This window comes from Lates calcarifer, linkage group LG20 (assembly GCF_001640805.2).
Source record: "Lates calcarifer isolate ASB-BC8 linkage group LG20, TLL_Latcal_v3, whole genome shotgun sequence".
Classification (NCBI taxonomy): Eukaryota; Metazoa; Chordata; class Actinopteri; family Centropomidae; genus Lates; species Lates calcarifer.
The window spans coordinates 21,391,251-21,412,701 of record NC_066852.1 but is presented as its reverse complement, the minus strand read 5'-3'; the positions used below and the strand labels follow the sequence as shown (position 1 = coordinate 21,412,701).

General features: G+C 41.0%; 1 protein-coding gene and 1 long non-coding RNA gene across 4 annotated transcripts; both read left to right on the top strand.

Annotated features, from left to right (window-relative positions):
* Positions 1-214: 214 nt before the first annotated feature.
* Positions 215-701, top strand: LOC108893290 (uncharacterized). The gene is made up of 3 exons (XR_001962643.1): positions 215-321; positions 484-513; positions 604-701. It is a non-coding gene; the product is annotated as an uncharacterized LOC108893290 (long non-coding RNA).
* A 1,364-nt stretch (positions 702-2,065) lies between these two features.
* On the top strand, positions 2,066-20,030 carry LOC108893938 (periostin). 3 transcript variants are annotated; one of them, XM_018692420.2, is made up of 23 exons: positions 2,066-2,296; positions 2,990-3,088; positions 7,900-7,964; positions 8,109-8,266; positions 8,376-8,540; positions 8,638-8,784; positions 8,912-9,053; positions 10,326-10,538; positions 10,639-10,773; positions 10,999-11,147; positions 11,613-11,749; positions 12,876-13,006; positions 13,152-13,282; positions 14,401-14,503; positions 14,604-14,671; positions 14,776-14,821; positions 14,910-14,942; positions 16,561-16,818; positions 16,936-16,965; positions 18,608-18,652; positions 18,878-18,964; positions 19,076-19,111; positions 19,421-20,030. In XM_018692420.2, the coding sequence occupies exons 1-23, from the start codon at positions 2,178-2,180 to the stop codon at positions 19,471-19,473; spliced, it is 2,550 nt and encodes an 849-aa protein (XP_018547936.1). In that variant the 5' UTR covers positions 2,066-2,177; the 3' UTR covers positions 19,474-20,030. The 3 variants fall into 3 exon arrangements, with proteins under 3 accessions (XP_018547936.1, XP_018547935.1, XP_018547937.1); XM_018692419.2 differs by having other exon boundaries at positions 2,067-2,296; positions 16,558-16,818; XM_018692421.2 differs by lacking the exon at positions 18,608-18,652 and having other exon boundaries at positions 2,067-2,296; positions 16,558-16,818.
* Positions 20,031-21,451: the final 1,421 nt, after the last annotated feature.

Genomic DNA, 21,451 nt, shown 5'->3' with positions numbered 1-21,451 from the left:
TTGACTGGTAAATATTAACTGGTGCTTGTGAGACAAAAGTGACAAACAGAAATGTTTGCTTTTCTTGTTGTTTGATGTTTTAGTATTGCCATTTTGAAAAACGTAGTTATCCAAGGCCTCACACGTGACTGTACTAACAAGTCTTCTCCACTAGGGGGAGATGTCATTACAGGATGGAGTTCCTCAGCTCTACTTCCTCTCTGCCAACACAGTTTCTCTGCATGCTCTGAGATCCAAAATACACACCTGTGAGCTGGAGAGTCCTGTGGGCTGCAACAAGGTGACACACAAGGCTCAACAGGATTTCATTACCTTTTAAAGGTTTGTCTCAGAGGATGGAAAGCTAACACAACGGAAACAAATTAAAGAACTGCACTTTGTTTACAGTCAACTGTGATCAAAGTATTAATCCATCATGTACTGTAGGTGTTTGTGTGTCTGTTTTGAGTCTGAGAGTGTTTGTGTGTTTGTGTCTTGGTGCAGGGGAGGGCACAAAAAGGAAATCAATAGCTGGTGAGGTTTAAATTGCTGTAAATTGCAGACTAGGCTCATATGTGTGTTCTCTGTGTGTAAAGTATTTTTTTTCTTTCAATGCTAACATAGCATCATGTGCAGGAAGCTGTCTCCAAAGGGAGGAGGTCTTGTTGGAGAAGCCTCGGCCTCCTGCAGCATGCTGCTGTTCTCCGTGGGATCAGAGAGGTCATGCAAATTCACAATGAGTGAGTTCATCTGTGGTTTTCAGTTGACCAAGAACAAAACATGCTTATTTTATTCTGATGCTCACAAACCATTTGTTATTTTTGAAGAAGAAGCAGTCAGTGGAATCTCCCTCATCTCTCTTTTTACTATCCCAAATCCATATGCTGTAAAGAACACCAATTACTCACCTATACCTGGTTATTCTCTTATTCTCTATCTGTGGTCACATTTTTGAAGGATGTAGTTCTTAATTCAAGGACTTGATTTGACCAAGAGTCCTGACCTGCATGTCTTCAGTTTAGAAGTATTCATTTTCATGTCAAGACCATACATGAGGACGTCCGGGGGAGCCCATTTCATAATGAATTTTTCCTTTGAAGCTATATCAGGTCTGGCTTCAACCTGGGAGACAGAGAGAGACAGCTGTAGGGATGTACGGAAAAGTTGGGACCTGGGGTGGGGTGGGGGAGAGCTGAGCTGATGAGCGATGAACATGACAGCAGTGAGGATGAAGGGGAAAAGAGGAGTTACAGCACACAAATGGGAGTTCAGGGGAGGAAAGGCTGGTGGAAATGATGAATCCACATCATAAAAGTAATGAGGAGGAGAGCGGTGTCCTGGGGGACGGATGATAAAAATACAGTCGGGCTTCTGTCAAGCAAAGTGTAAACCTATCATACACAGATTCATCACCGTGGGTCTTTGGGTCTGATTTACAGCCTCATTTTCTAGCACATTAAAAACATCTAAATCAATTTTATATAAATATTTTGCTGCCAAATGTCCCGTGGACACATGTTAAAGGTGCGCTTACTGCCTGTGTGTGTGTGTATTTAGGTGTGAATGTGAAATACAGTGACTCTTTTATGAGTCTCTATATCTCTGTATTCCTTTATGTGTACTCACTTGTCCCTTTTTGTGCGTCTTTCAGCTGTGACGGGACTCCAAGTGTGTTCCCCTCTCAAAATACTCCATCAATCTTAAGTGCATGGGTCAAAACCCCTGTATTACATACAGTAGGCTAATAAACTTTTACTGGACAGTCCACAGTTGGAAGACAAGCTGTCATTACAGACTGCAGAGCAATGTAAAGTGTGAGCTGCAGGGTGTCCTCGGTGCTCTGGGATGTGACGGTGGTAAAGAAATTCATGTGAAACAACGTGAGAGAGGGGGAGACAATAAGCTTGAGTCAGAGCTGGAGGGAGGATTTTGACTGAGAAGAAGGGTGTGTGCGGGTGAGAGCAGGACGTAATGGTATGGAAAAGACAGTGAGGGAGTGCACCAAAAACAAAAAAAAAAGGGGGAGTGGGTGGGTACGGGTGTGTGTTAGAGAGGGAGAGACTTGTTGGTATAAAAGCTCCCTCACTCACACACACTCCCATATCTCCTGTGTGGTTTTTTAGGGTGGCACAGTCGTGTGCGTGTGTGTGAGTGTGTGTTTGTTCCCTTGCAGTACAGAGGACTGATAACTCCCCAGGATGCATCAGCTGCTAGTGGTGACCTTAGTGCTGGTGGCACTCTGCTCCTTAGGGAGTGTGGATTCTTCAGCTTATGACAAGATAGTCACCCACAGTCGCATACGGGCCAGGAATGAAGGGTAAGGAGATGGGACATGGGGGACAAGGGGGAGAAATAGAGAAATTAGAATTTGCCTGCAGATATAAGAGCAATAAACTGCATGATTACTAACAAGCTGACAGATGTGTGAAGTGCTGTGTGTGTCAGATTTTATATTTGTGCTGTGTTTTGAGGTGATTTTTATACCCAGAGAGATCATGATTTGAGAAACAGGTCAGCCACATTGATGCAAACATTGATTCAAGCCATGATGGAAAATTCAATATTGTCTCTCACATTCATTCATTCCTCTGCACTGAATAATGTGCCCAATTAAATGTTGGAAATTCTGAATGAAATGTTTTTATTTAACTTTGAGAAAGTCATCTTTTTGAGACAAACTTTTATTAAGAAACTTTGAGGAGACAAATTAAGGGTGAAAAGTTTAAGCTTCACATTACTGGTTCTTCAAACAAAGTTGTTAAGAAACACTGTATCTTAGTCTCGACATGTATAAATGACCCCTCCCATTTTCATACCCTCACACATCACCCCTCTTCCCCCCCTCTCCTCTCATCTCATCCCATCCTTCTTTCTTCTCCGCCCCCCCCCCCCCCCCCCCCCCACCCTTCCACTTTCACGTGCTCCCACATCCTGCCTCGCCTCCTCTTCCTCCTCCCCCTTTCTCACTTTTCCTTGTCACTCCCTCATCACCTCCTCCCTCCTCTTGCAGACCCAATGTGTGCGCTCTGCAGCAGGTCCTGGGGACCAAGAAGAAGTACTTCAGCACATGTAGGAACTGGTACAAAGGCTCCATCTGCGGCAAGAAGGCGTAAGTTTTTACCAAAGGATTGAATGGATGAAATAACTTGTCGACTGGGGGAACAACCCAAATGAAAACTAAACAATAACAAATTTCTGAATTTCAGAAAAACATCAATATTTAAAGTGTCTGTACATGTGGATGGATTTCACCCCTTGCACCTCCCCCCCGCCCAAAAAAACAAAACAAAAAACCTCAGACACACACCTGTTACCTGGTCACCATTTTTACCATGGTTCAAACAGCAGAGGTCAGCTCTGTATGACCCTAGCCATGTGGGTCCCCAGGCTTCTATTTGTCTCCATTCTGAACATGCAGCTGTCCCACTTTCCTCTCTGAACCCCCACAAAAAGGTACAGGTTTCATGATGGTTGATAACTGAATACTTCAATTTTCAACACTTTAAATATGTCTTTTTGGAATTTGAGAGATTTCTTAGGCATGGAAAGAGAGTGGGCCCAAGCATCTACAGCCTTCTAAACGCAGGGTCTCTTGTATATACAGTATAAGTCCCTCTCTCATTGTCTAAACCCATCCCTCCCCTCCTTACAAGCCTGGGCATGCTGAGTAGCCTGCGGGGCTGGTGGACTCAGTTGTAGGACTGCTGATGTTGTAAACTCTGCTCAACAGTGATTGACGTCCCACTTCCCCTCTTACACGTTTCAGGTGCTCAGGAAAAAAAAAAATCTGTCTGTATGCTTTTAAAGCATGTGTGCAGTTGGGCGAAACACAGGATAGACCACAGCTCCAGTTTCACCAGATTTGGGGGTCTTGGCAGGGGTAGCAGGTACTTGATATGTTCAGTATGTGTGTACCTGCAGAATACATGTGTCTCATCCAGAAGCTTGAAATGAAATTATTCTTTATTTATAGGCAAAGTATCTGAGCCATGAGAAACTTCTGCTGAGATCATTTTGATGGAGCTGGTTCAAGTGTAGTTTTGTGTCCCACAGTGGGAGTGACAGCTGTTTCAGAATTCAGTGATAAACTATAAAAGATTAGTTTTGGTGGATTTAAAAAAGTTTACAAATTACATGATCTCAATTACAAGCAGAAGAGTGGAGTGTGAACTGCACTCATGCAAGAAGGCATGTTTTGTGCATTGTTTAAGTCAGTTTATTATATTTTCTTGTGATATTATGTGCAGGTGAGCAGATGTTGGGGTAAAATACAGCTGCTGACGTGTTGATGGAGTGTAAGGCTCGGCTGGAGCTGTTCTTCCTCGTATGTGACTTAAGTGTAGAAGGAGATTGGAGGGAAAAAAAAAGCTAATTGTTTCTCACTTACTTTTAATCATCCACATATACGAGAACACACGCAGACACACACACACACACCCTCTCTTTGTCATGTACTCAGCTGCAACACTTGTTTTAGTATCAGCATGAAAATGAGAAGGAATAAAGGAGTGATTCAGCACCACCACGGTACAGTGATAGAGATAATACTAGATGGAGCCACCCGGCAATTACTGAAAAAGACAAGATAACATAATATGAGGGTATGCAGATGGAAGGTAATGAGGGTTTCCAGCAAACACTAATTGTTTTCTGGTTCTTGGGCTGCTAAGATACAGTAAAGTAAAAAAATCTGATCTTTGTGTGCGCCATATTAAACGTATTTAGAGAAGTTTGTAGTTAAAATAAAACTGATTAAAGTTAGGTTTAAAGCATTTTATTCAGCCAAACAATGTCATAAAAAAAACAAAAAAGGAAAGCATTTAAAACTCATTAAAAAAGCAAAACAACAAACATTCAACAAACTTGGACAAAACTTGAGCCAAGCCAGAAAAATCGTTCTTCCTCTCTGTCTGCGGTCACAGTGGGGACATTGTTCGGCAGCAGTGGAGGAAATCCACCCAGCTGCGGTTATGTCTGAGTTGGATTTGGTGTTGATGAGAGATTAGGAGACGGTGTTTGAGTTTACAGTACGACTGTTGGGTCGTGCCAGCATTCGCTGCAGGCTGGTGTGTGAACAAGCCTTTTTGAAGCATTTGAAGCAATACCTGGACTGAATCTCCTGGAAACCACTAATACAAAGCACAAATCATGTGGATGTGAATTCAACCTGCACTGTGTTCAACTAATTATCCACTCTGGAGTTAAATGATATCATGGGGATTTCTTAATGCCTTAATTTCCACTAAGAACTCCTGAAGTGAGCTGCTGGAGGTTCAGGTGGAAGCAATTTTCTCTGTGTTGTGATGCGCAGTAGATGACGGACACCACCTGCAGGGAGCAGAGGACACATGCTCAAACTTAGTTTATTTGTGGTTACAATAATAATGTCAGAGAAGTGGTAAAGCTATAGTATGGTAGCTTAATTTACAGTAAGTCAGTTGTCAAGTATAAAATAATTGTTGGCACGGTGTTCAGGAGATGAAAAAACTTGATGTGAAGCTGATGATTGTTACATAACAGGAAAGAGTTTTAATCTGATGCCAGACGACCCCACCTTGTGTTTCCGCGTGAGTGTACAGTACGCGTGTTTGTGCGCTCATGCCCCGTGTTTTGCACATCTGCTCATCTGGAAGCCACATTGAGCCAGTTCATGCAGTGACACTGCCAGAGGCCTGGTTGCAGAGTGCATTGGCTAGTTCTGTTCCTGGTCTATACTTCATCCATTATCCTGTCAGAGAGCAGCTGGGGAGCAGTGACCTCATACCCTTCCTGACAGCCAGCTGTGTGTGGATATTTATGTATTTTGCATTATATCAATTAGTGTCAAAGCATAGAATGATTGCTCTATAAGCAAAAATAGCAAATTCACAGTGTTTAGTATCATCACACACATTTCCATAAACACACAAATACTGATTAAAGTGGATTAGAGAGGTTCGCCAAAGCGTATGAGTCATTTTAGGGAGTTGACAGGAGAAAATGAGTGATGTTGCTTTTTTTTTAAAAAAAAAAAGTGTGTGCACTGTATGTCTGAAGTGGGCTGTGAAGGGAGTGATTTGTTCTTGTATAACATATCACTACTGTTCATTTCTGAGGGGAAAGCAAATAGTTATTTGTTTTGGATGCAAATTCTGTAGAGGAAACACGGAGCTCATATAGAAACACTGTATTTCCATGGGAAAACAGAGAACAGGAAACCTTAAAACTTTGCCCCAAATGCGGGGAATGTGTAATAAGCAAACCTCCTTCAGCAAACCCACTGAACGCTCCAACTGGATCCCTATGAAGTGCTTCAGGTTAAACCCCAATTAAATTTATTCCAGCGCTCAGGAACTCTGTGGCTCTGTCTCTGGTGAATCATTGTTGAGCGTCCAATGTTGACTCGCTGCTAGTTTGTTTGCATGCTGGAGGATGTGTGTGTTAACTTGGGATCAGTCCCAAACAAGTGTCTCCTTATGGTTGATTTTCTGTAAGAAGCTGCTTGAGAAAACATAATATATTCCTTCATTAAACCTAAATTTTATGACATATTGACTTGCGGCTCACAGTGTCGTCCTCTCACATCCCATTCTGTCATTCATAACACAGTGATAAAGTGCATCTTGGCTTGCTGTAAACCATATGGGGGATTAAGGAGGGTCAACTGTGCAGCTCCCTTGGTGAGCTTAGTGTTAGCAGGTCCTCTCAGCTTCCTGCCAGGATGTTTCTACTCCATTGAGCTTTGTTTTCACAAATTTTCATAAGCTGTTCATTCCACCCCAAAATCCAAATCTTTTAAATGCACACAAGAAGTCGACTGCGCGGTATAACGAGAGCTTGTTTTTCTTGGAGAGTTTCTTGGGAATTAGATTAATGGCTGAGAGAAAGTGCAGAAGGGCGGCAGACACCCCCGTCTGGTCTTCATGTTAACATACTTACAGTATCTAGATGAATATAAATTTTATAGTGTAAGGCTCTGATTTTCTCCACAATCTGGTGGCTGTGAGTTTGAGTTTTACTAATGTGACAGCCCACAGAAGTACTGCTTTACATGTTTTATTCAACAGTTATCCTGTCGAGAGAGAACAAAATAATTTGGAGCTGTTTAGCTAGTGGCTTGCTCCCTGATCTCTTCGTTCTTTGATGTATTGGTAATGCACAGTTTGTCAGTTATAAATATTCTTCCTCTCTTCTCAGGGTTTGTTTTGATCATATTGTTCCTACATTTCTCTGCTTCTGTAGCTTTTTTTCATTTTTTTTTTCCTTTTTCATTTGCTGGGTTTATTACTGTTGCATGAGATATTGGAAATGATGTTGGCTGGCTCACTTGAGTGAAGTGTCTTGGGCTAGTTTTTCTTACTGAGTCGTCTCCAGCTTTTTTTTCCTGTGATTGGCCCGCTGGGAGTCGTGCAATCTCTGCCAGTTTTCTCGTGGAAGCGTTTAATGAACCACTTTCATGTTAATGGTGTTTTTCTTGTCTTTTTTTTTTTTTTTTTTTTTTTAATTCCCCTTGACTTTTTTGGATGTCCTCTTACACCATCACTTCTTCTGCCCTAGCTTTCAAATGCACTTTGCCCAATTATGGATTTGTATTCTGGTGAGTAAGAGCCTCTCACACGTCTTCGCCGCTCTCAGTCCAAGCTTTCGTCATTCTCTCCCATCAGAGCTCCAGAGGGTTTTTTAGTTCTGTTCAGTTGACCTAAGGAATTTCTTTTGTTTTCTCAACAAGCACTACATTCATATTGTGTTCTGCTCTGTTATATTTGAATCATAAATTATTGAATCATTACAAAGAACTTTACAGCTCTCTGGCTGCATGTACTCCAACACCACAGAAGTAATTCTTTTTCACATTTTGCACCTGGGTAAAATGAAATGTTTTTTTCAGTGTATCAACTGAATCACTCACAAGTTTAACATGTATGTGCCTTTTTTTGGCAGTGTGGTCATATATGAGTGCTGTCCGGGGTACATGAAGTTGGAGGGCATGAGAGGATGCCCTGCAGGTAGGTGCCTCAAACCACAGGCCCCATTTGGTCTAATAATATGAATCTCTTTTACAACTATCCTACGTAGAGGTTAACTCAAAATTTCAATTCACTCACCAGCTTGTTTCTGAGCATGAAGTATTCATCTGCCTTTCCCCCTAGTGGCTCCCATTGACCATGTGTACGGCACACTGGGGCTTGTAAAGGCTACGACCACACAGCAGTACGCCGACATATCCAAACTGAGGGAGGAAATTGAAGGCAAAGGCTCCTTCACCATGTTTGCACCTAGCAATGACGCTTGGGATCAACTTGACACTGTGAGTAGAATGGAGGTCTAAAACCTTTTTACGGGAACTTTTTTTTTTTTTTTTTACAATAATTACTCACAGAGTTAGCGCCCTCTAATAAATGTTGTGATTTCCCCAGACTGCACGGTCTGCACTGGAGAGCAACGTGAACATCGAGCTGTACAACGCCCTTCACTTCCACATGGTGAACCGCCGCATTCTGACCAAAGACATGAAGAACGGCATGACTGAAACTTCCATGTACAATGACCTGGGACTCTACATCAACCACTACCCAAATGGGGTCAGTTTTTGCAAAACTGAATGAATACATGACTGAATAAATGACTGCTAACCCCGCTGATTGTCTTGGCTTAATATAAAATGTCCTCTCCCTGAAGATTGTGACAGTGAACTGTGCCAGGATCATCCACGGTAACCAGGTGGCCACAAACGGTGTGGTGCATGTGATCGATCGGGTCATCAGTGCAGTGGGCAACACTATCAAGAATGTCCTGGATGTCAGCGATGAACTCTCCTCCTTCAGCGTACGTCAAATGCACAGATCTTTAAACACACTGGGTTTCAATGCCAGCATTACATTTGTCAGTATCAGCCAGTATCAGCTGGTTTGCTCCAGTTACGTGAGACAAACTGTCCTCTCTTGTTTCCCAGGCTGCAGCGTTGGCCTCTGGTATGATGGACAAGCTGGACCAGCCTGGCCACTATACCCTGTTTGCTCCCACTAATGAAGCCTTTGACAAACTGAACGCAGGCTACCTGGAGCGTATCATGGGCAACAAGGCTGTTATTGCAGGTATATTGGACATGTGATAAACTAATGATGATATAAACTACTGGGATGTCATCATCTTGTTGATTTGGATGTGGAGAGGTTAAAAGCATTTAAGTATTTTTAGCCAAGCTGATTATTCAAGGGATGCCAATGTTAGTCCAGCACTTCGGTCCAGACTCAACAATTGTTCAGTTGATTACCGTGAAATTTTGTTCAGAAATTCATGGTTCCCAGAGTATGAATCCTGCTGACTTTGGTTTTTAATTATCAAGATTGGATTGGATTGACGAAAAACGTTGTGCAGACATTCATGGTTCCCACATTATGTAGCCTAATGAGTTCAGGGATCCCATGACTTCAATCTTAGTGCCAGTGTGAGGTTGACAATATTTGTTTTTAGTAAAATATCACATTGGATGCATTTCCAAGAAAACAATCATCTAACATCTACTATTCATTTGACCTGATGCGAACTTGAATCACTCTAATAAGTTAATGTCAATGTCAACTTAAAATAAACCACTGAAACCTTCGTCCAAACCAAATGCGTGTCTAAACTTAGATACCTGCCACATTCTCAGGAATAAAGAAGCAGACACCTACTCATACACACACACACACAAGCAAGTCCACAAATCACACAATGAAAGCAGGAAACTCATGTCTCCACAGTGGCAGCTTATCTGTTTATTTGCTGAGTCACTGGCCAGCCAGGAATGTCTATTAACATGAAGTCAATTTGCGGTGTCCTCAGTGAGTGGCTTCCTCTGGGAACACAATATAACCTCAGATACATTCTCAGACACTTGGCAAACAGGCTTTTCTGACCAACCATGTTAGAACAGCCACCAAAGTAAAGATGATATGGAGCCTTGTGCCTTGTTTCTGCAGGGGGAGGTTTGGGCCACAGAGTAATTTGGCCTGCAGTGTGACATTGATTGCATTTAAATTTTTGTGGGCTTGGAACAGTTTCCCGTGTTGTAATTGCAGCGCTCTTGCAGTCCAGTTTTGCTTGCTCAGTTTGACAGTTGGACTCAGTCCGAGGTGTAATCCCATATCTAAACATTGACAGAATTGCCTAAATATTTCTAGAAAGAGCTGAAAGAATAGATGTGTGTCTGTGTACATGTTTGTAGAACACAACTGTAAACCCTAGAGTGTGTAGCCAGATTACAAAAATAACTACAGGAAACCCACAAAGTCTATAAATGTATGTAATCTGATCAGCAACAAAATTCTCTACCTTCACTCTCTCTCATGCTTGCACCAACTTTGTTGTTTTTATCCCATCAGCCCTGGTGAACTACCACCTGTTGAACAGTGTCCAGTGTTCAGAGGCAATCATGGCGGGATCAGTGTATGAGACCGAAGAGGGCAGCACCATTGAGATCGGCTGTGACGGTGACAGTCTGACAGTCAACGGCATCAAGATGGTGCTGAAGAAGGACATTGTCACCACCAATGGCGTCATCCACCTCATCGACCAGGTGCTCATCCCTGACTCAGGTAAATTTTAAATCCAGCTTCTCCCTCAGCAAATTTGTTCAAATCATCTAGCTATATCATTTCTCTGTGATTATCACTGTTATTTTTATGTCATTATCAGCCAAGGAGGTGATGGAGCTGATGGGAGAATCTCAGAGTACCTTCACTGACATGGTGTCTGAACTGGGCTTGGCTGCTGCCATGGGTCCACAGACAGAGTACACACTTCTTGCTCCTCTCAACTCTGCCTTCACAAGTGAGTTGATCTCCAAGAACTTTTTTATGAACAACAAGGTGGTTTTCTGAAGTGACCTTGAGCAAGACGTTGAATTGCTACATTTTGAAATGCAAACTCGTTTCAGACTTTTCACCAGTTTTAACACTTTTTAAGAAGAACATGGGAAAAATAACAAGATCATTTATCAGAACTGGCATCTATTCTTACCTGTGTCATTTTAAATCTTGTCTCTGTGTTTGTCAGATGAGGTGATGTCCACAGACCAGAGCCTGCTGAGACTCATTTTAGAAAACCACATCTTGAAGCTGAAAGTCACACTGAGTGAGCTCTACAACGGACAGCTGCTGGAAACACTGGCTGGCAAACTGCTCCGAGTCTTCATTTACCGCACTGTGAGAACTATGTGTGTGTGTTGTGTGTGTGTGTGTGTGTGTGTCTGTGACATCAGAGTCAGACAATCAGTCAGTAAAGAATAGGGAAAAAAAGATAAATAAGAAGTGATGGAAAGACAGCGGAGAGAGTTGGCTTCCACACTGGAGGTCTGAAAGCCATTACAGGGCCTCTTACCACGTGTGAACATGATTTTGCCGTCTTTCAACTATAAACAAATACAATAAAACAGCCAATTAGTCCAACTCTTGGCAGATGAAGTGTGTTTCTGCTCTGCTAGTTCAGATATTACAATCAGCTGGGTTTCATTTCTTCACAGAATTTTGTTATACTGTTTGATTGATTGCGATCAAAGAGGACAGTGTGACAGTCGGCCGCCCCTGAGCTAAATCCTTACCAGACTTGTACACATGACTTTTAGACCTGTAACCCAACTCTCTGATTCTCTGATGTTTCTCATTTGTTAGGCCGTGTGCATAGAAAATTCATGTATGGTGCGCGGCAGTAAGGAGGGAAGCAATGGAGCCTTCCATCCCATCATGTCCCTCATCAAACCGGCTGAGAAAACTATCTACGAGCTCCTGATTGCTGACGGACGGTTCAAGTAAGAGCTACATCTTACTTTACATTATTTGATGCTGTACTTGTTTTTATGGTAATTATAATCAAAACCAATTCTAGTAATTGTTTATTTGTTGTTTTTTTTTATATATATTTGCTCTACTGACTTTCAAACAGAAAGAAATAACATCCTCTTACAACCGCAGCTACAGCTTTACTTGGTCTGGTATGACCAGTAGTTCATGTTAGCTAATGTCAGCAGCCATAACATTTGCCACATTGTAACTGACATTACTGAGTCAGTTTACTGACCTTTTGACCCTACTCGCTCTCAGTCAACCAATGATTAGCATTTTTAAGGCAACTGACAAAAAGAATGGGAAATGAAGGGAAATTCAATTTGCTATTATCCTGTAATTGCTACTTGAAGCCACAGTAGCCACTCTTTAGTAAAGGTTGCATGATTAATACTTTGTTTTTACATTATTGTCTCACTGGATCTTATTATGTGATTTTCCACAGTGTACTCACAAATTTGACAGAACACAAACTTCTAATTTTGAGGTTTTAAGTTGGAACTGGGGATGTCACTGGTGCAGTGAAATATTATGGGAAAAGTGAAAGAGTTGTGTTGTAAGAACATTACCCTCCTCACAATAAAATTTGCAAACATCAGTGGCAATGTCTTACTGCGCACATTTCACATCTTCTGGCTCTGTGACAGATACTGGCATTGATAGGGGCTGGTGATGAATAACTGAGGAAGCAGATGTGTGAATAAACGGGACCACACAAACACATCAGTCTCACACAAATCCCAACCTCAACTCCAACCCCTCGCATCGCCAAAACCATAATCCTCCTGTCTAAAATGAACAACACATGACTGGTTTTTTATCCAAACATGACATTTAATCTGGTCTCGTCACTGTGCAAAACTCATGCCGTTATAGCTGGAGCTTTTTCCTGGTGGAAAGAGTGTAGAGCTCAGTGTGATGAAAATGACAACAGAGCGGGTTTTAAAAACAAAAACAGACATCAGTGAACCCAAAAGTGTAAGTTAAAAGTTTAGGTTTAGGCTTCATGTCATATCTACAGTGCTTTATATTCATTGCATGAACTGATGACTTCCCTCTTTCCTTTATTTCACTTTATTTGAATGAATGTAGGATTTTCCTGTCACTGATGGAGACTGCAGGTCTGACTGATCTGCTGAGGCAGGAAGGCTCCTACACTATCTTTGCACCAACCGATGAAGCCTTTGATGGCCTCAGTAAAGAGGACTTTGCTCTGCTCAAAAGTGAGTTCTCCGCTGAAATGAACCTTGCTGTCAGGCTAGTTTGTTTCTGATATAAAGTTACATAGTCCAGTAATAAGGAGAGAAAAATATGCTACCTCTTCTGCACAAAATGTAAATCACATTTGCCTTGTGTTGTCACTCACAGGTGATCTGAACACTCTGAGAACCATTCTGCTGTACCATTTCAGTAATGGTATCTTCATCAATGGAGGACTGGAGGGAGGAGTCACCAATCTGCTCAAAACCCTCCAGGGCAACAACTTGCAAGTTATGTTTGTATGTACCAATAGTCAGCATTTGAGTGCGCATCTGTGTCCGTAGAATCAAAGAGACAGGGCTTATTTCCTGAATATTTCTCCATTTTGTGCAGTTATTGAGGCAAATGATAATTTCTGGCCCACCCCTGCCACCTTTAGATTGAAAAAAGGCATTCTGGGAATTTACTGTAGTAAAGTAAACAGATAAGTCATTATCCAAAGAGTATATTTGTATTTGTATTTTTCACATTTTCTCAGAGACTCCATCTTGAGACTTTAACCCAGTTTTTCCTTACTTTCTCATTTAAACAATAGCATCTAAGAGCCAGTAATAATCTATTACTTCAAAGCTGGATATCTCTGGAGAATGGCCAGAAGTAATAGAATCCAGCTTCCTGTCATTTTTGTCAACACCCACTCTTAGTATTTGCCCACCACTCCCACCTCCTATTCTGATGCTGACCACCTGCCAGGTTTCAGTTTCTGTCTTAGCCTTTATGTCGGCTTGGTCATAATTTCACCCATTACTTCAATTTTGCCTTCAGTTCCTTTCCTATCAGGTTATCAGTCGAGGTCTCGTGTCAGGCCTGCAGGATTTCCTTACTGCACACAAGCTTGTTTGGGATAATACACTGATAGGAGAGCGGGTTATTCAGGCCTCACAGTTAAAACAAAAAGAGGGGACGATGATTCGTGATAATGTCTCCTTTTAAGAACTGGACTGAGGCTGGAGGTGATGTGGCTCAGTTCAGTGGGTGAGAGGGAGAGAGAGGAAGCAGAGGGGAAGAGAAACCTTTCCCTCACTTACTCTGCACGTCCACCTTCAGTCACATCCTTGAAGACAATTAAATTGCAGGAAATTTATGTCAAATGGAACTCCCAGCTCTGTCACGTCCAACAATGAATCACACTGCCTGGGATTTCTATTAAGTCTCATCGGACCTCAAAACCTCTCATGTCAAACTATTTTGAAAAATGTGTAAACTTAGATATCTTTGGCAGTATAAAAATTGCATTAACTGTCTCAATACAGCAATTCTGTATGGCAGAAGTTGATGTAACTCACAAAATAAGACTCTACCTTATTGGTACTATTGGTGAACAGATATGCATTCAGTGTTTTTCTCTTTTTCCCAGGTCAACAACTCCATTCATGTCAACTCTGTGAATGTTCCAGACAGTGACCTGATGGCAACAAACGGAGTGATCCATGTGGTGAAGAATGTTCTCTATCCTGGGGGTGAGAGCAGCCTGCATTACCATACAATCATGCAGTGTGCACTCTGTCTGTGCCGGGATGCATTATTTTATGTTCTTTTGATGATGCATATTACTTACAGACCTTCCTGTGGGCCGCCAGGACCTCCTGGTCCTCCTGAAGAAGCTGATTAAGTACATCCAGATCAAGGTACAGAAAGAGAAAACACGTGTGAATATGTAACAGCTCAAATTTTCTACCTTGTGGATATTTTGCCTTTTACCTTCCATTCTGTTGTGCTTTTTGTCCTTTAGTTTGTTTCTGGATTTTCTTATACTGAGATCCCTCTCACCTTCATCAGTAAGTTTCCTTGGTGCTACCATTACTCTGTGACTTGTGAATATTATTGCATCTGCAACAAGCTGAAACTAATTGTGTTATTTCACAGAGAGGACCATCACAACTACTCATGTCATTGAAGGTAAGACCACTGATATTAACCACCGGGATTGAAAGTTTTGAATCAGTTTTGGTCAGAGAATTGATTTTTCAGCACTGATTATTAAAAGCATGACTGCCTTTAAAACTAACCGACGTTCTTTGGTCAAAAGTGAGCTTCTGCTCTACAGTGAAATCCAATCTGCAGCCACATGCATATTACACACAGTACATATCATTGCTCCATCCTGGCATCTTCCCCGCTCCCTCTCCTTTGTTCCTCCTGATTATCCACTCTCACTATTACTTAAGTCCACTTGGACCTCTTGGCATATTTAATCATCTCCTTTAGAGATGAGGTAATTAGACTGTCAGAGACCAGAGAGGACTCTTGGATGTTGTTCATTCAGCTGGGCTCAGTCTGGTGCACTTGCGTACAGATGGGAGAAAACCTTGATGTATTGGGTAACATAGGAGAGATGAAGTCTGATTCTTCAAAGGTGATTAGGCACATTACATGGGCTATAGACCTGGAGGTCTGGACTGGTGGGAGATTACATTTTTAGGGGCTGCAATTTTATGCTGTAAATTTATGGAAATTATAAAGCTATTATGATTTTCTACTACTATTTTTGGCAGAGGTTCTAAAAGAAAAGAAACTGTTGTGATCCTATTTGGTATCAAATTGCATTGTGGCTCCTAAGATTGAGATAACATAACATGACATAAGATTGAAGACTTAGTCCTCCTGAGTGAAAAGAGTGGTTCATCTTTGTAAAGCAAACTAACCATACCTTACATTGATATACTGTATTTGAAATTAAAATGCCACAGATAAATTCCAAGTTGTAGTTCTTTAAAATAGAATTAAGCCGTTGTAAGTATGATTAAGATACATATGTGTTTGTAAACCCATGCAGAGTATACACTCACCAACTCATATATATTCTCACAGAACAATACACTCTCAAAGTCTCTTAATTACTTTGACAGACAAACACACGTCTGACTGCGATTAACAGACCAGGCCACGTATCAAGGGACCTCAGGCCAAAGATTAGCCCTCTGATAGAAATACACACATCTGTCGGCTTTCATCTCTTTATGACTTATATAAATAATGTCACACAAAAGAAATCAGCACTCAGAAGCAGCAGATATAAAAAAAAAGTAAAAGAATGTTCCTGGCTGAAGTTTCTGTTGAAGCTGAACCAGAACAGGATTTGTAAGATTTTATAGAGATATCTATCCCCAGATGGAAATTTATTGACTGGATTCAGAAATCCTGTCGAGAGACATTCAGTGAAGGAATAAGTAAGATGTTGTATTTTCTTCCTTTGTGTCATTTTCAGACATATAGTCAAGATTTTTAAAACAAAAAAACTTGTAAATGTTGTATGGGGTGTGAACATGTCCATCAGAGTATAACATGATACTTCAAAATCAACAAAGAGGAGTACATTAAATCTGTCCATGGAGAACAGCTCACTGGACCATGAAGAGTGAAAGCAGCCTCTCTTTCTTCTGTGATACAATCTAATATCCTGCAGACATCCGCCTCTATTTGTTCTACATGCTTTGATAACTTCACATACTGTACCTCCAGCCTGCTTTATTAAAGGATGCTCATGTTACCTCTCCCTCTCCTTACTTACCAGCAGAACCATCTGTCACAAAGGTTACCAGGCCAATAATCACTAAGGAAACAAGAGTCAAAATGGAACCAGTGGTCACCGAGGTGGTCATCAAGGGGGAGCCGAAGATCACCAAGGTAACCAGGGTCATCGGGGTGGGAGAGTCCTCAGTGACAAAAGAAATCGACTCATCGGTCATCGAGGCAGGAGACCCCTCTGTCACAAGATTAACCAGAGTCATTCAGGGGCAGCCTACCATTACCAAGGTTACAAGAGTCATTGGGGGTAAGCTCATCGTTCATATTTTGAGTGCAAATGATAAAGTTACAGGATGAAATTTGGACTTCACAAAGGTTTTTGACACAGATTTAATGACACATTTATAATGATTATTTAATACAGGTGGAGATGAAGATGGAAAGAGAATTACAGGTCAGTTCTTCCTAACAAGTTGACAGTCTAGATCTAAGAAGTTTCTTGCTTCTTCTAACAAATGGCTTCTGTTGACCACAGTTAACTGAGCATTATCATCTAATGTTCTCATTACATTTCTTTGGTGATCATCAGTTATCAGATATGTTATGTTGTTGTCATGGTGTGCACCATTTTAGCCTTAAAGGAATATTCCCACTTTGTGAAATATATTCCTCAGAAATTATGACTACACAGACACAGACATCTTTGCAAATGTTGTGTTCTGTCCTGCTATTGTCAAAAGTGAAATCATGTCCACTAGTGAATAATTAGCATGCACTTAAACAGCATCTTGCTAGCGTTTGTATTTGCTTCTCACAAAAGCAAGCACCACTTACCACCACAAAGGGCGAGGTCATGTCCACTAAATACAGAAATAATGTGGAAGAACTTTCTACATTCACCTAACTGCCAGGGGCATCTTATCACATAAAGCCTCTTAAATAGCTGCATCAACAAACCACAAAAAAAGTAAAATCATATTTACCCAGAACTTCATGAGCCTGCATTTGTGACTTAATCTACTGAATAAAATCTAATGGTTCACAAGAGTACCATAAGACTTCCACTCTTTTTAAATCACCCTGAAGAAATAGTGTTCATTATGATTGCACTCACTGCTCCATTTTCTTTTTTCTGAACAATTACAATTTATTTCGCTTATATTTTCATCACAGTCAGGCTCATGTATCAGGCCAGGGACAGAAAAGCAGCACCAATGAATGTTTAATAGCAGGAGCGGTTATGTCGCTTCCTGTTGGGGCAGAATCACAAATCATCTATAATAACTCGCTGTGATAATGGGCAGCCGGATATGTTTTACACTCCATTGAACGCCCCTGCTCCATGCCCTTGTCACAATGTATTATGACAGGCTTTGGCCAGCCACCATTCAAAACATCCCAAGCTCATTCTGGTTTATGATGTTTATATAGGCTCAGTAATGATGCTACAGAGGAAGGAGGTTGATTTTTACAGTCTGTCTCGTGGTTGGGCACACGCAGCTACATAAAGATAAAGCCAAGTTTTTGTACATGTCCCTCTACACTTCCCATGGTGTACCATGATTTGGATGTCTGTCCATTTCATCTCTTATCCATCTGATTTCATCTCTCCGTCAGTGTTCTTTTCTCTCAACAAGAATCACATCATTACTAGTACTTACTCAGTCTGTCTACTATACCTGTGATATGTGTGTGTGAGCAGTGTGCAATTTATAACATGCCATTTTGGGGGCGTCCAACTCTAAAATGCCATTAATGTGTGTGTGGGTGCAGGGGCAGTGAGCTTTAAACTGCTTTCACCTACACCTGCATCTCTGGTGTCTTGCAGCTGAGTTTGTGGGCTAAGAAAAAGACTTTGCTCTTTTTTTTTTTAAGCTGAGCTCCCCACTGCACACCTTTACACTGCAACCTGTGTATTTGTGTGTGTGTGTGTGTGTCCATAAATACTACACATCTGTGCTTGACTTCATGTGTGGTAGCGGAGGAGGAGGTGTTTTACGGGCTGTATGTACCTGTCAGTCTGTCCGTCTGTCAGTCAGTACAGTTGCTAAGTCGTTAAATGACTTTCAACACCCTTCTCCGCTGCCGGTCTGAAGGTGGAGCCAGACACACCACGGCGAACGAGCCTCATATCATTGAGGGTAGGGGTCTTCTCACATGAACGCTTTATACCAAACAGGTCGCTTCAAATGTTTGTGTCCTTTTCCTCCTTGAAATAATCCATGCTTACAGATCTTTATTTCATCATCATTTGCCAGACAAGTGGTTACTTCAAGGTGGGAAAGAGAATGTGATGCATTTTTAAAGCTGTATCCCCGTATACGATCCTGCATTTGAGATCTAACGGCTTTGATTTTAAATGTCAGGCCCAGACTTCTCTAGAATCACCACCATCCATGGCAACCCAAATCTGATCGATGAGGAATCAGAGAGAATTACCAGAATCATTAAAGGTAAATACTCATTACTGCACATGTGCACAGTTTTTGTGTAGTACTTGCATGTGTATTTGTGTGCGTGTGCCCAGATGCAGTGATTGACTGTGTCCTCTCGTCATTTCACAGAGGGAGGTAGAAACGCAGCTGCCAGGAGAGCTCCAAGTAAGAGCAGTTAGCTGATGATGCACTGATCTACACCAAAGTTGGATGAGACCAAAAAAAAAGAGTTTGCCAAAAACCACATAATCAGTGCTGGAAAATATGCACAGCAAAAGTCTAACTACAAATTGTCATTGTTGGATTTTCCTTGTGCTCTGAAGAATTTTTTCCCCCTTTCCATTATCTACCTTTTCAGTCCTTCCACCTATTCTTCTCATCTCATATCTTTTCACCTTGACATGTTTTCTTTTTGTCTTTGTTTTCAGTCACACCTCTTATTCCCTCCATTAACTCTACCTCATCTTTTTACAGTTGGAGTGAGGAGATCAAGACTGGTCAGGCGTCACCACAAGCCAAGGCAGTGAAGAAACACCTTCTGGCTCACCGCAGAGACTGAATGCATCTCCATTGCTCCTGGTTGAGCGCTGGAGGATTGAAAAAACTGTGGACCAACAGGGAGAGATCAGATCAATCTAGCTTTGTCCAAACCACCAATAACAATGAGTGTTTACTATTCCATCTGGACCATACTGTATGTGATAGGCATGATGTGTAATAGCAATGCAATGACATTAGAATACCCTCCTTCATGTTAAGTGATGTAAGTGTGCATGGGAATTTTTTTGCCACGGGGTAGATGGTGTGTAAGGTGAGATATATTCTACCACAGAGATTTTTTTTTTTTTTTTTGCTTTGTTTGTTTTGTTTTTTTGTTTGTTTTTTTGTTTTTTTTAAATCATGTCACTTTGTTAACTTGGCTTGGGAAGATTTTTGTATGCTTTCTATGGTGCTTGCATTCTGTACAGTGGATGCATTTTAATGAATACAACAGTGACAAACAGTGTTTTGCTACCATTAGATGCTGTACTGTACCTCTGTAAATTATCACATGGTAATTAAAAAAACACAATGAATTTTTAAACAGTTTCCAGTAAATTCTTTACTCCTCAAAACCAAAAATATTTCATTCTTTCGATTGTGAGCTTGACTTGTGTGCGTCCATATGCAAGCGGGCTTCACAATCATATGTTTTTACCCCAGAAACTTCTCCTTTTTTATATTGATCATAAACCGAAGCTCAATACAGAACATAGAGAAAACAATATTGTGTATTTTGTGAGTCTACAGCCTCTGTTAAAATATGTATTTTACCCTTTTCTGACTTAAACATAAAAAAGGTGCATAGCTTTTCTAAAAACGTTCATGTTTTTCTGACCATAACGTGCAAATGACGGGAGCGTACGTAACACCCAAGGGTGTGTCAAGCAGAGAAGTTCTTTCTCCCAAGTACTTTCTGAGTACTTACACATTTAAACAGGTTCTCATTAGCTTCAGACCAACGCTCATGTGCATCGTATGGCTGATCTGCCATATGAATTCTATAAACTTCATCTGACAAAAGAGTTCAAATGATTTTGAAAGCTGGACATCACATACATACAGATAATACATATACATACAGATCTTCTGATGAATGTATTCATCAATGTATCTGCAAGGTGAGAATATGTAAATGTGCACTGTACGCAAAAACATACCAGATTTTAGGGATTACATAATGGTTATGCAATGCACTATTTTTGCTGAAGCACATGTACCAGTAATATTATACAAGTGTGCATCTATTGGACTCATATGTTCCTGCAAAATATTATATTTTCTCCTGAGAAGCAAACTAACATGGGACAGAGAGAGAGAAATTACAAAACAGTGCTCTACGTGTAGTGTAGCTCTTTTGCAACATCATTAAAATGATCCAGGGCAGCAGCAGCAGAGGGGAGTTGAAGTTTGCACAAGGACTGCAGGTTTAACGTCACAGAGTGCAGATAACAAGGTGACGAAAAGAGGTCCTGATAGTAAATGTTCGCTTATGAGTTGTGTTAATGCAGCACAGGGATATGATATGAGCTCAAGCTTCTCAACTGCACACACACTTGTGATGACGCTGCACTCCTGAGCCAATGGCTTGAAATGATGTGAATAATTAGTCTTGACAAAGACAATGTAATATAAGTTGTAATTGAGGAGCACGTATCCAAGTATTCGGAGGACACACTTCAGACTAACACAATTAGATAAACAGACACACATGTTCAAGCCATTAATTAAATCCACCACAGAATCTAAAGTCTTAAGTCAGTCTTAATTCATCCATTGTCTCCTTCAGAATGCAATAGTGATAATATAATGATGGAATTACTGTCAGTAATTTTATTGTTGGTGATCGTAGGCTCTATTCTTGTGCTTACATGCATCAGTGATTAAGTATTAAAGCTAAAGATTTGTTGACCAAAACATAAGCAGGTATTTTTTCAGCATTATATGGGTTTAGTACAGATCACT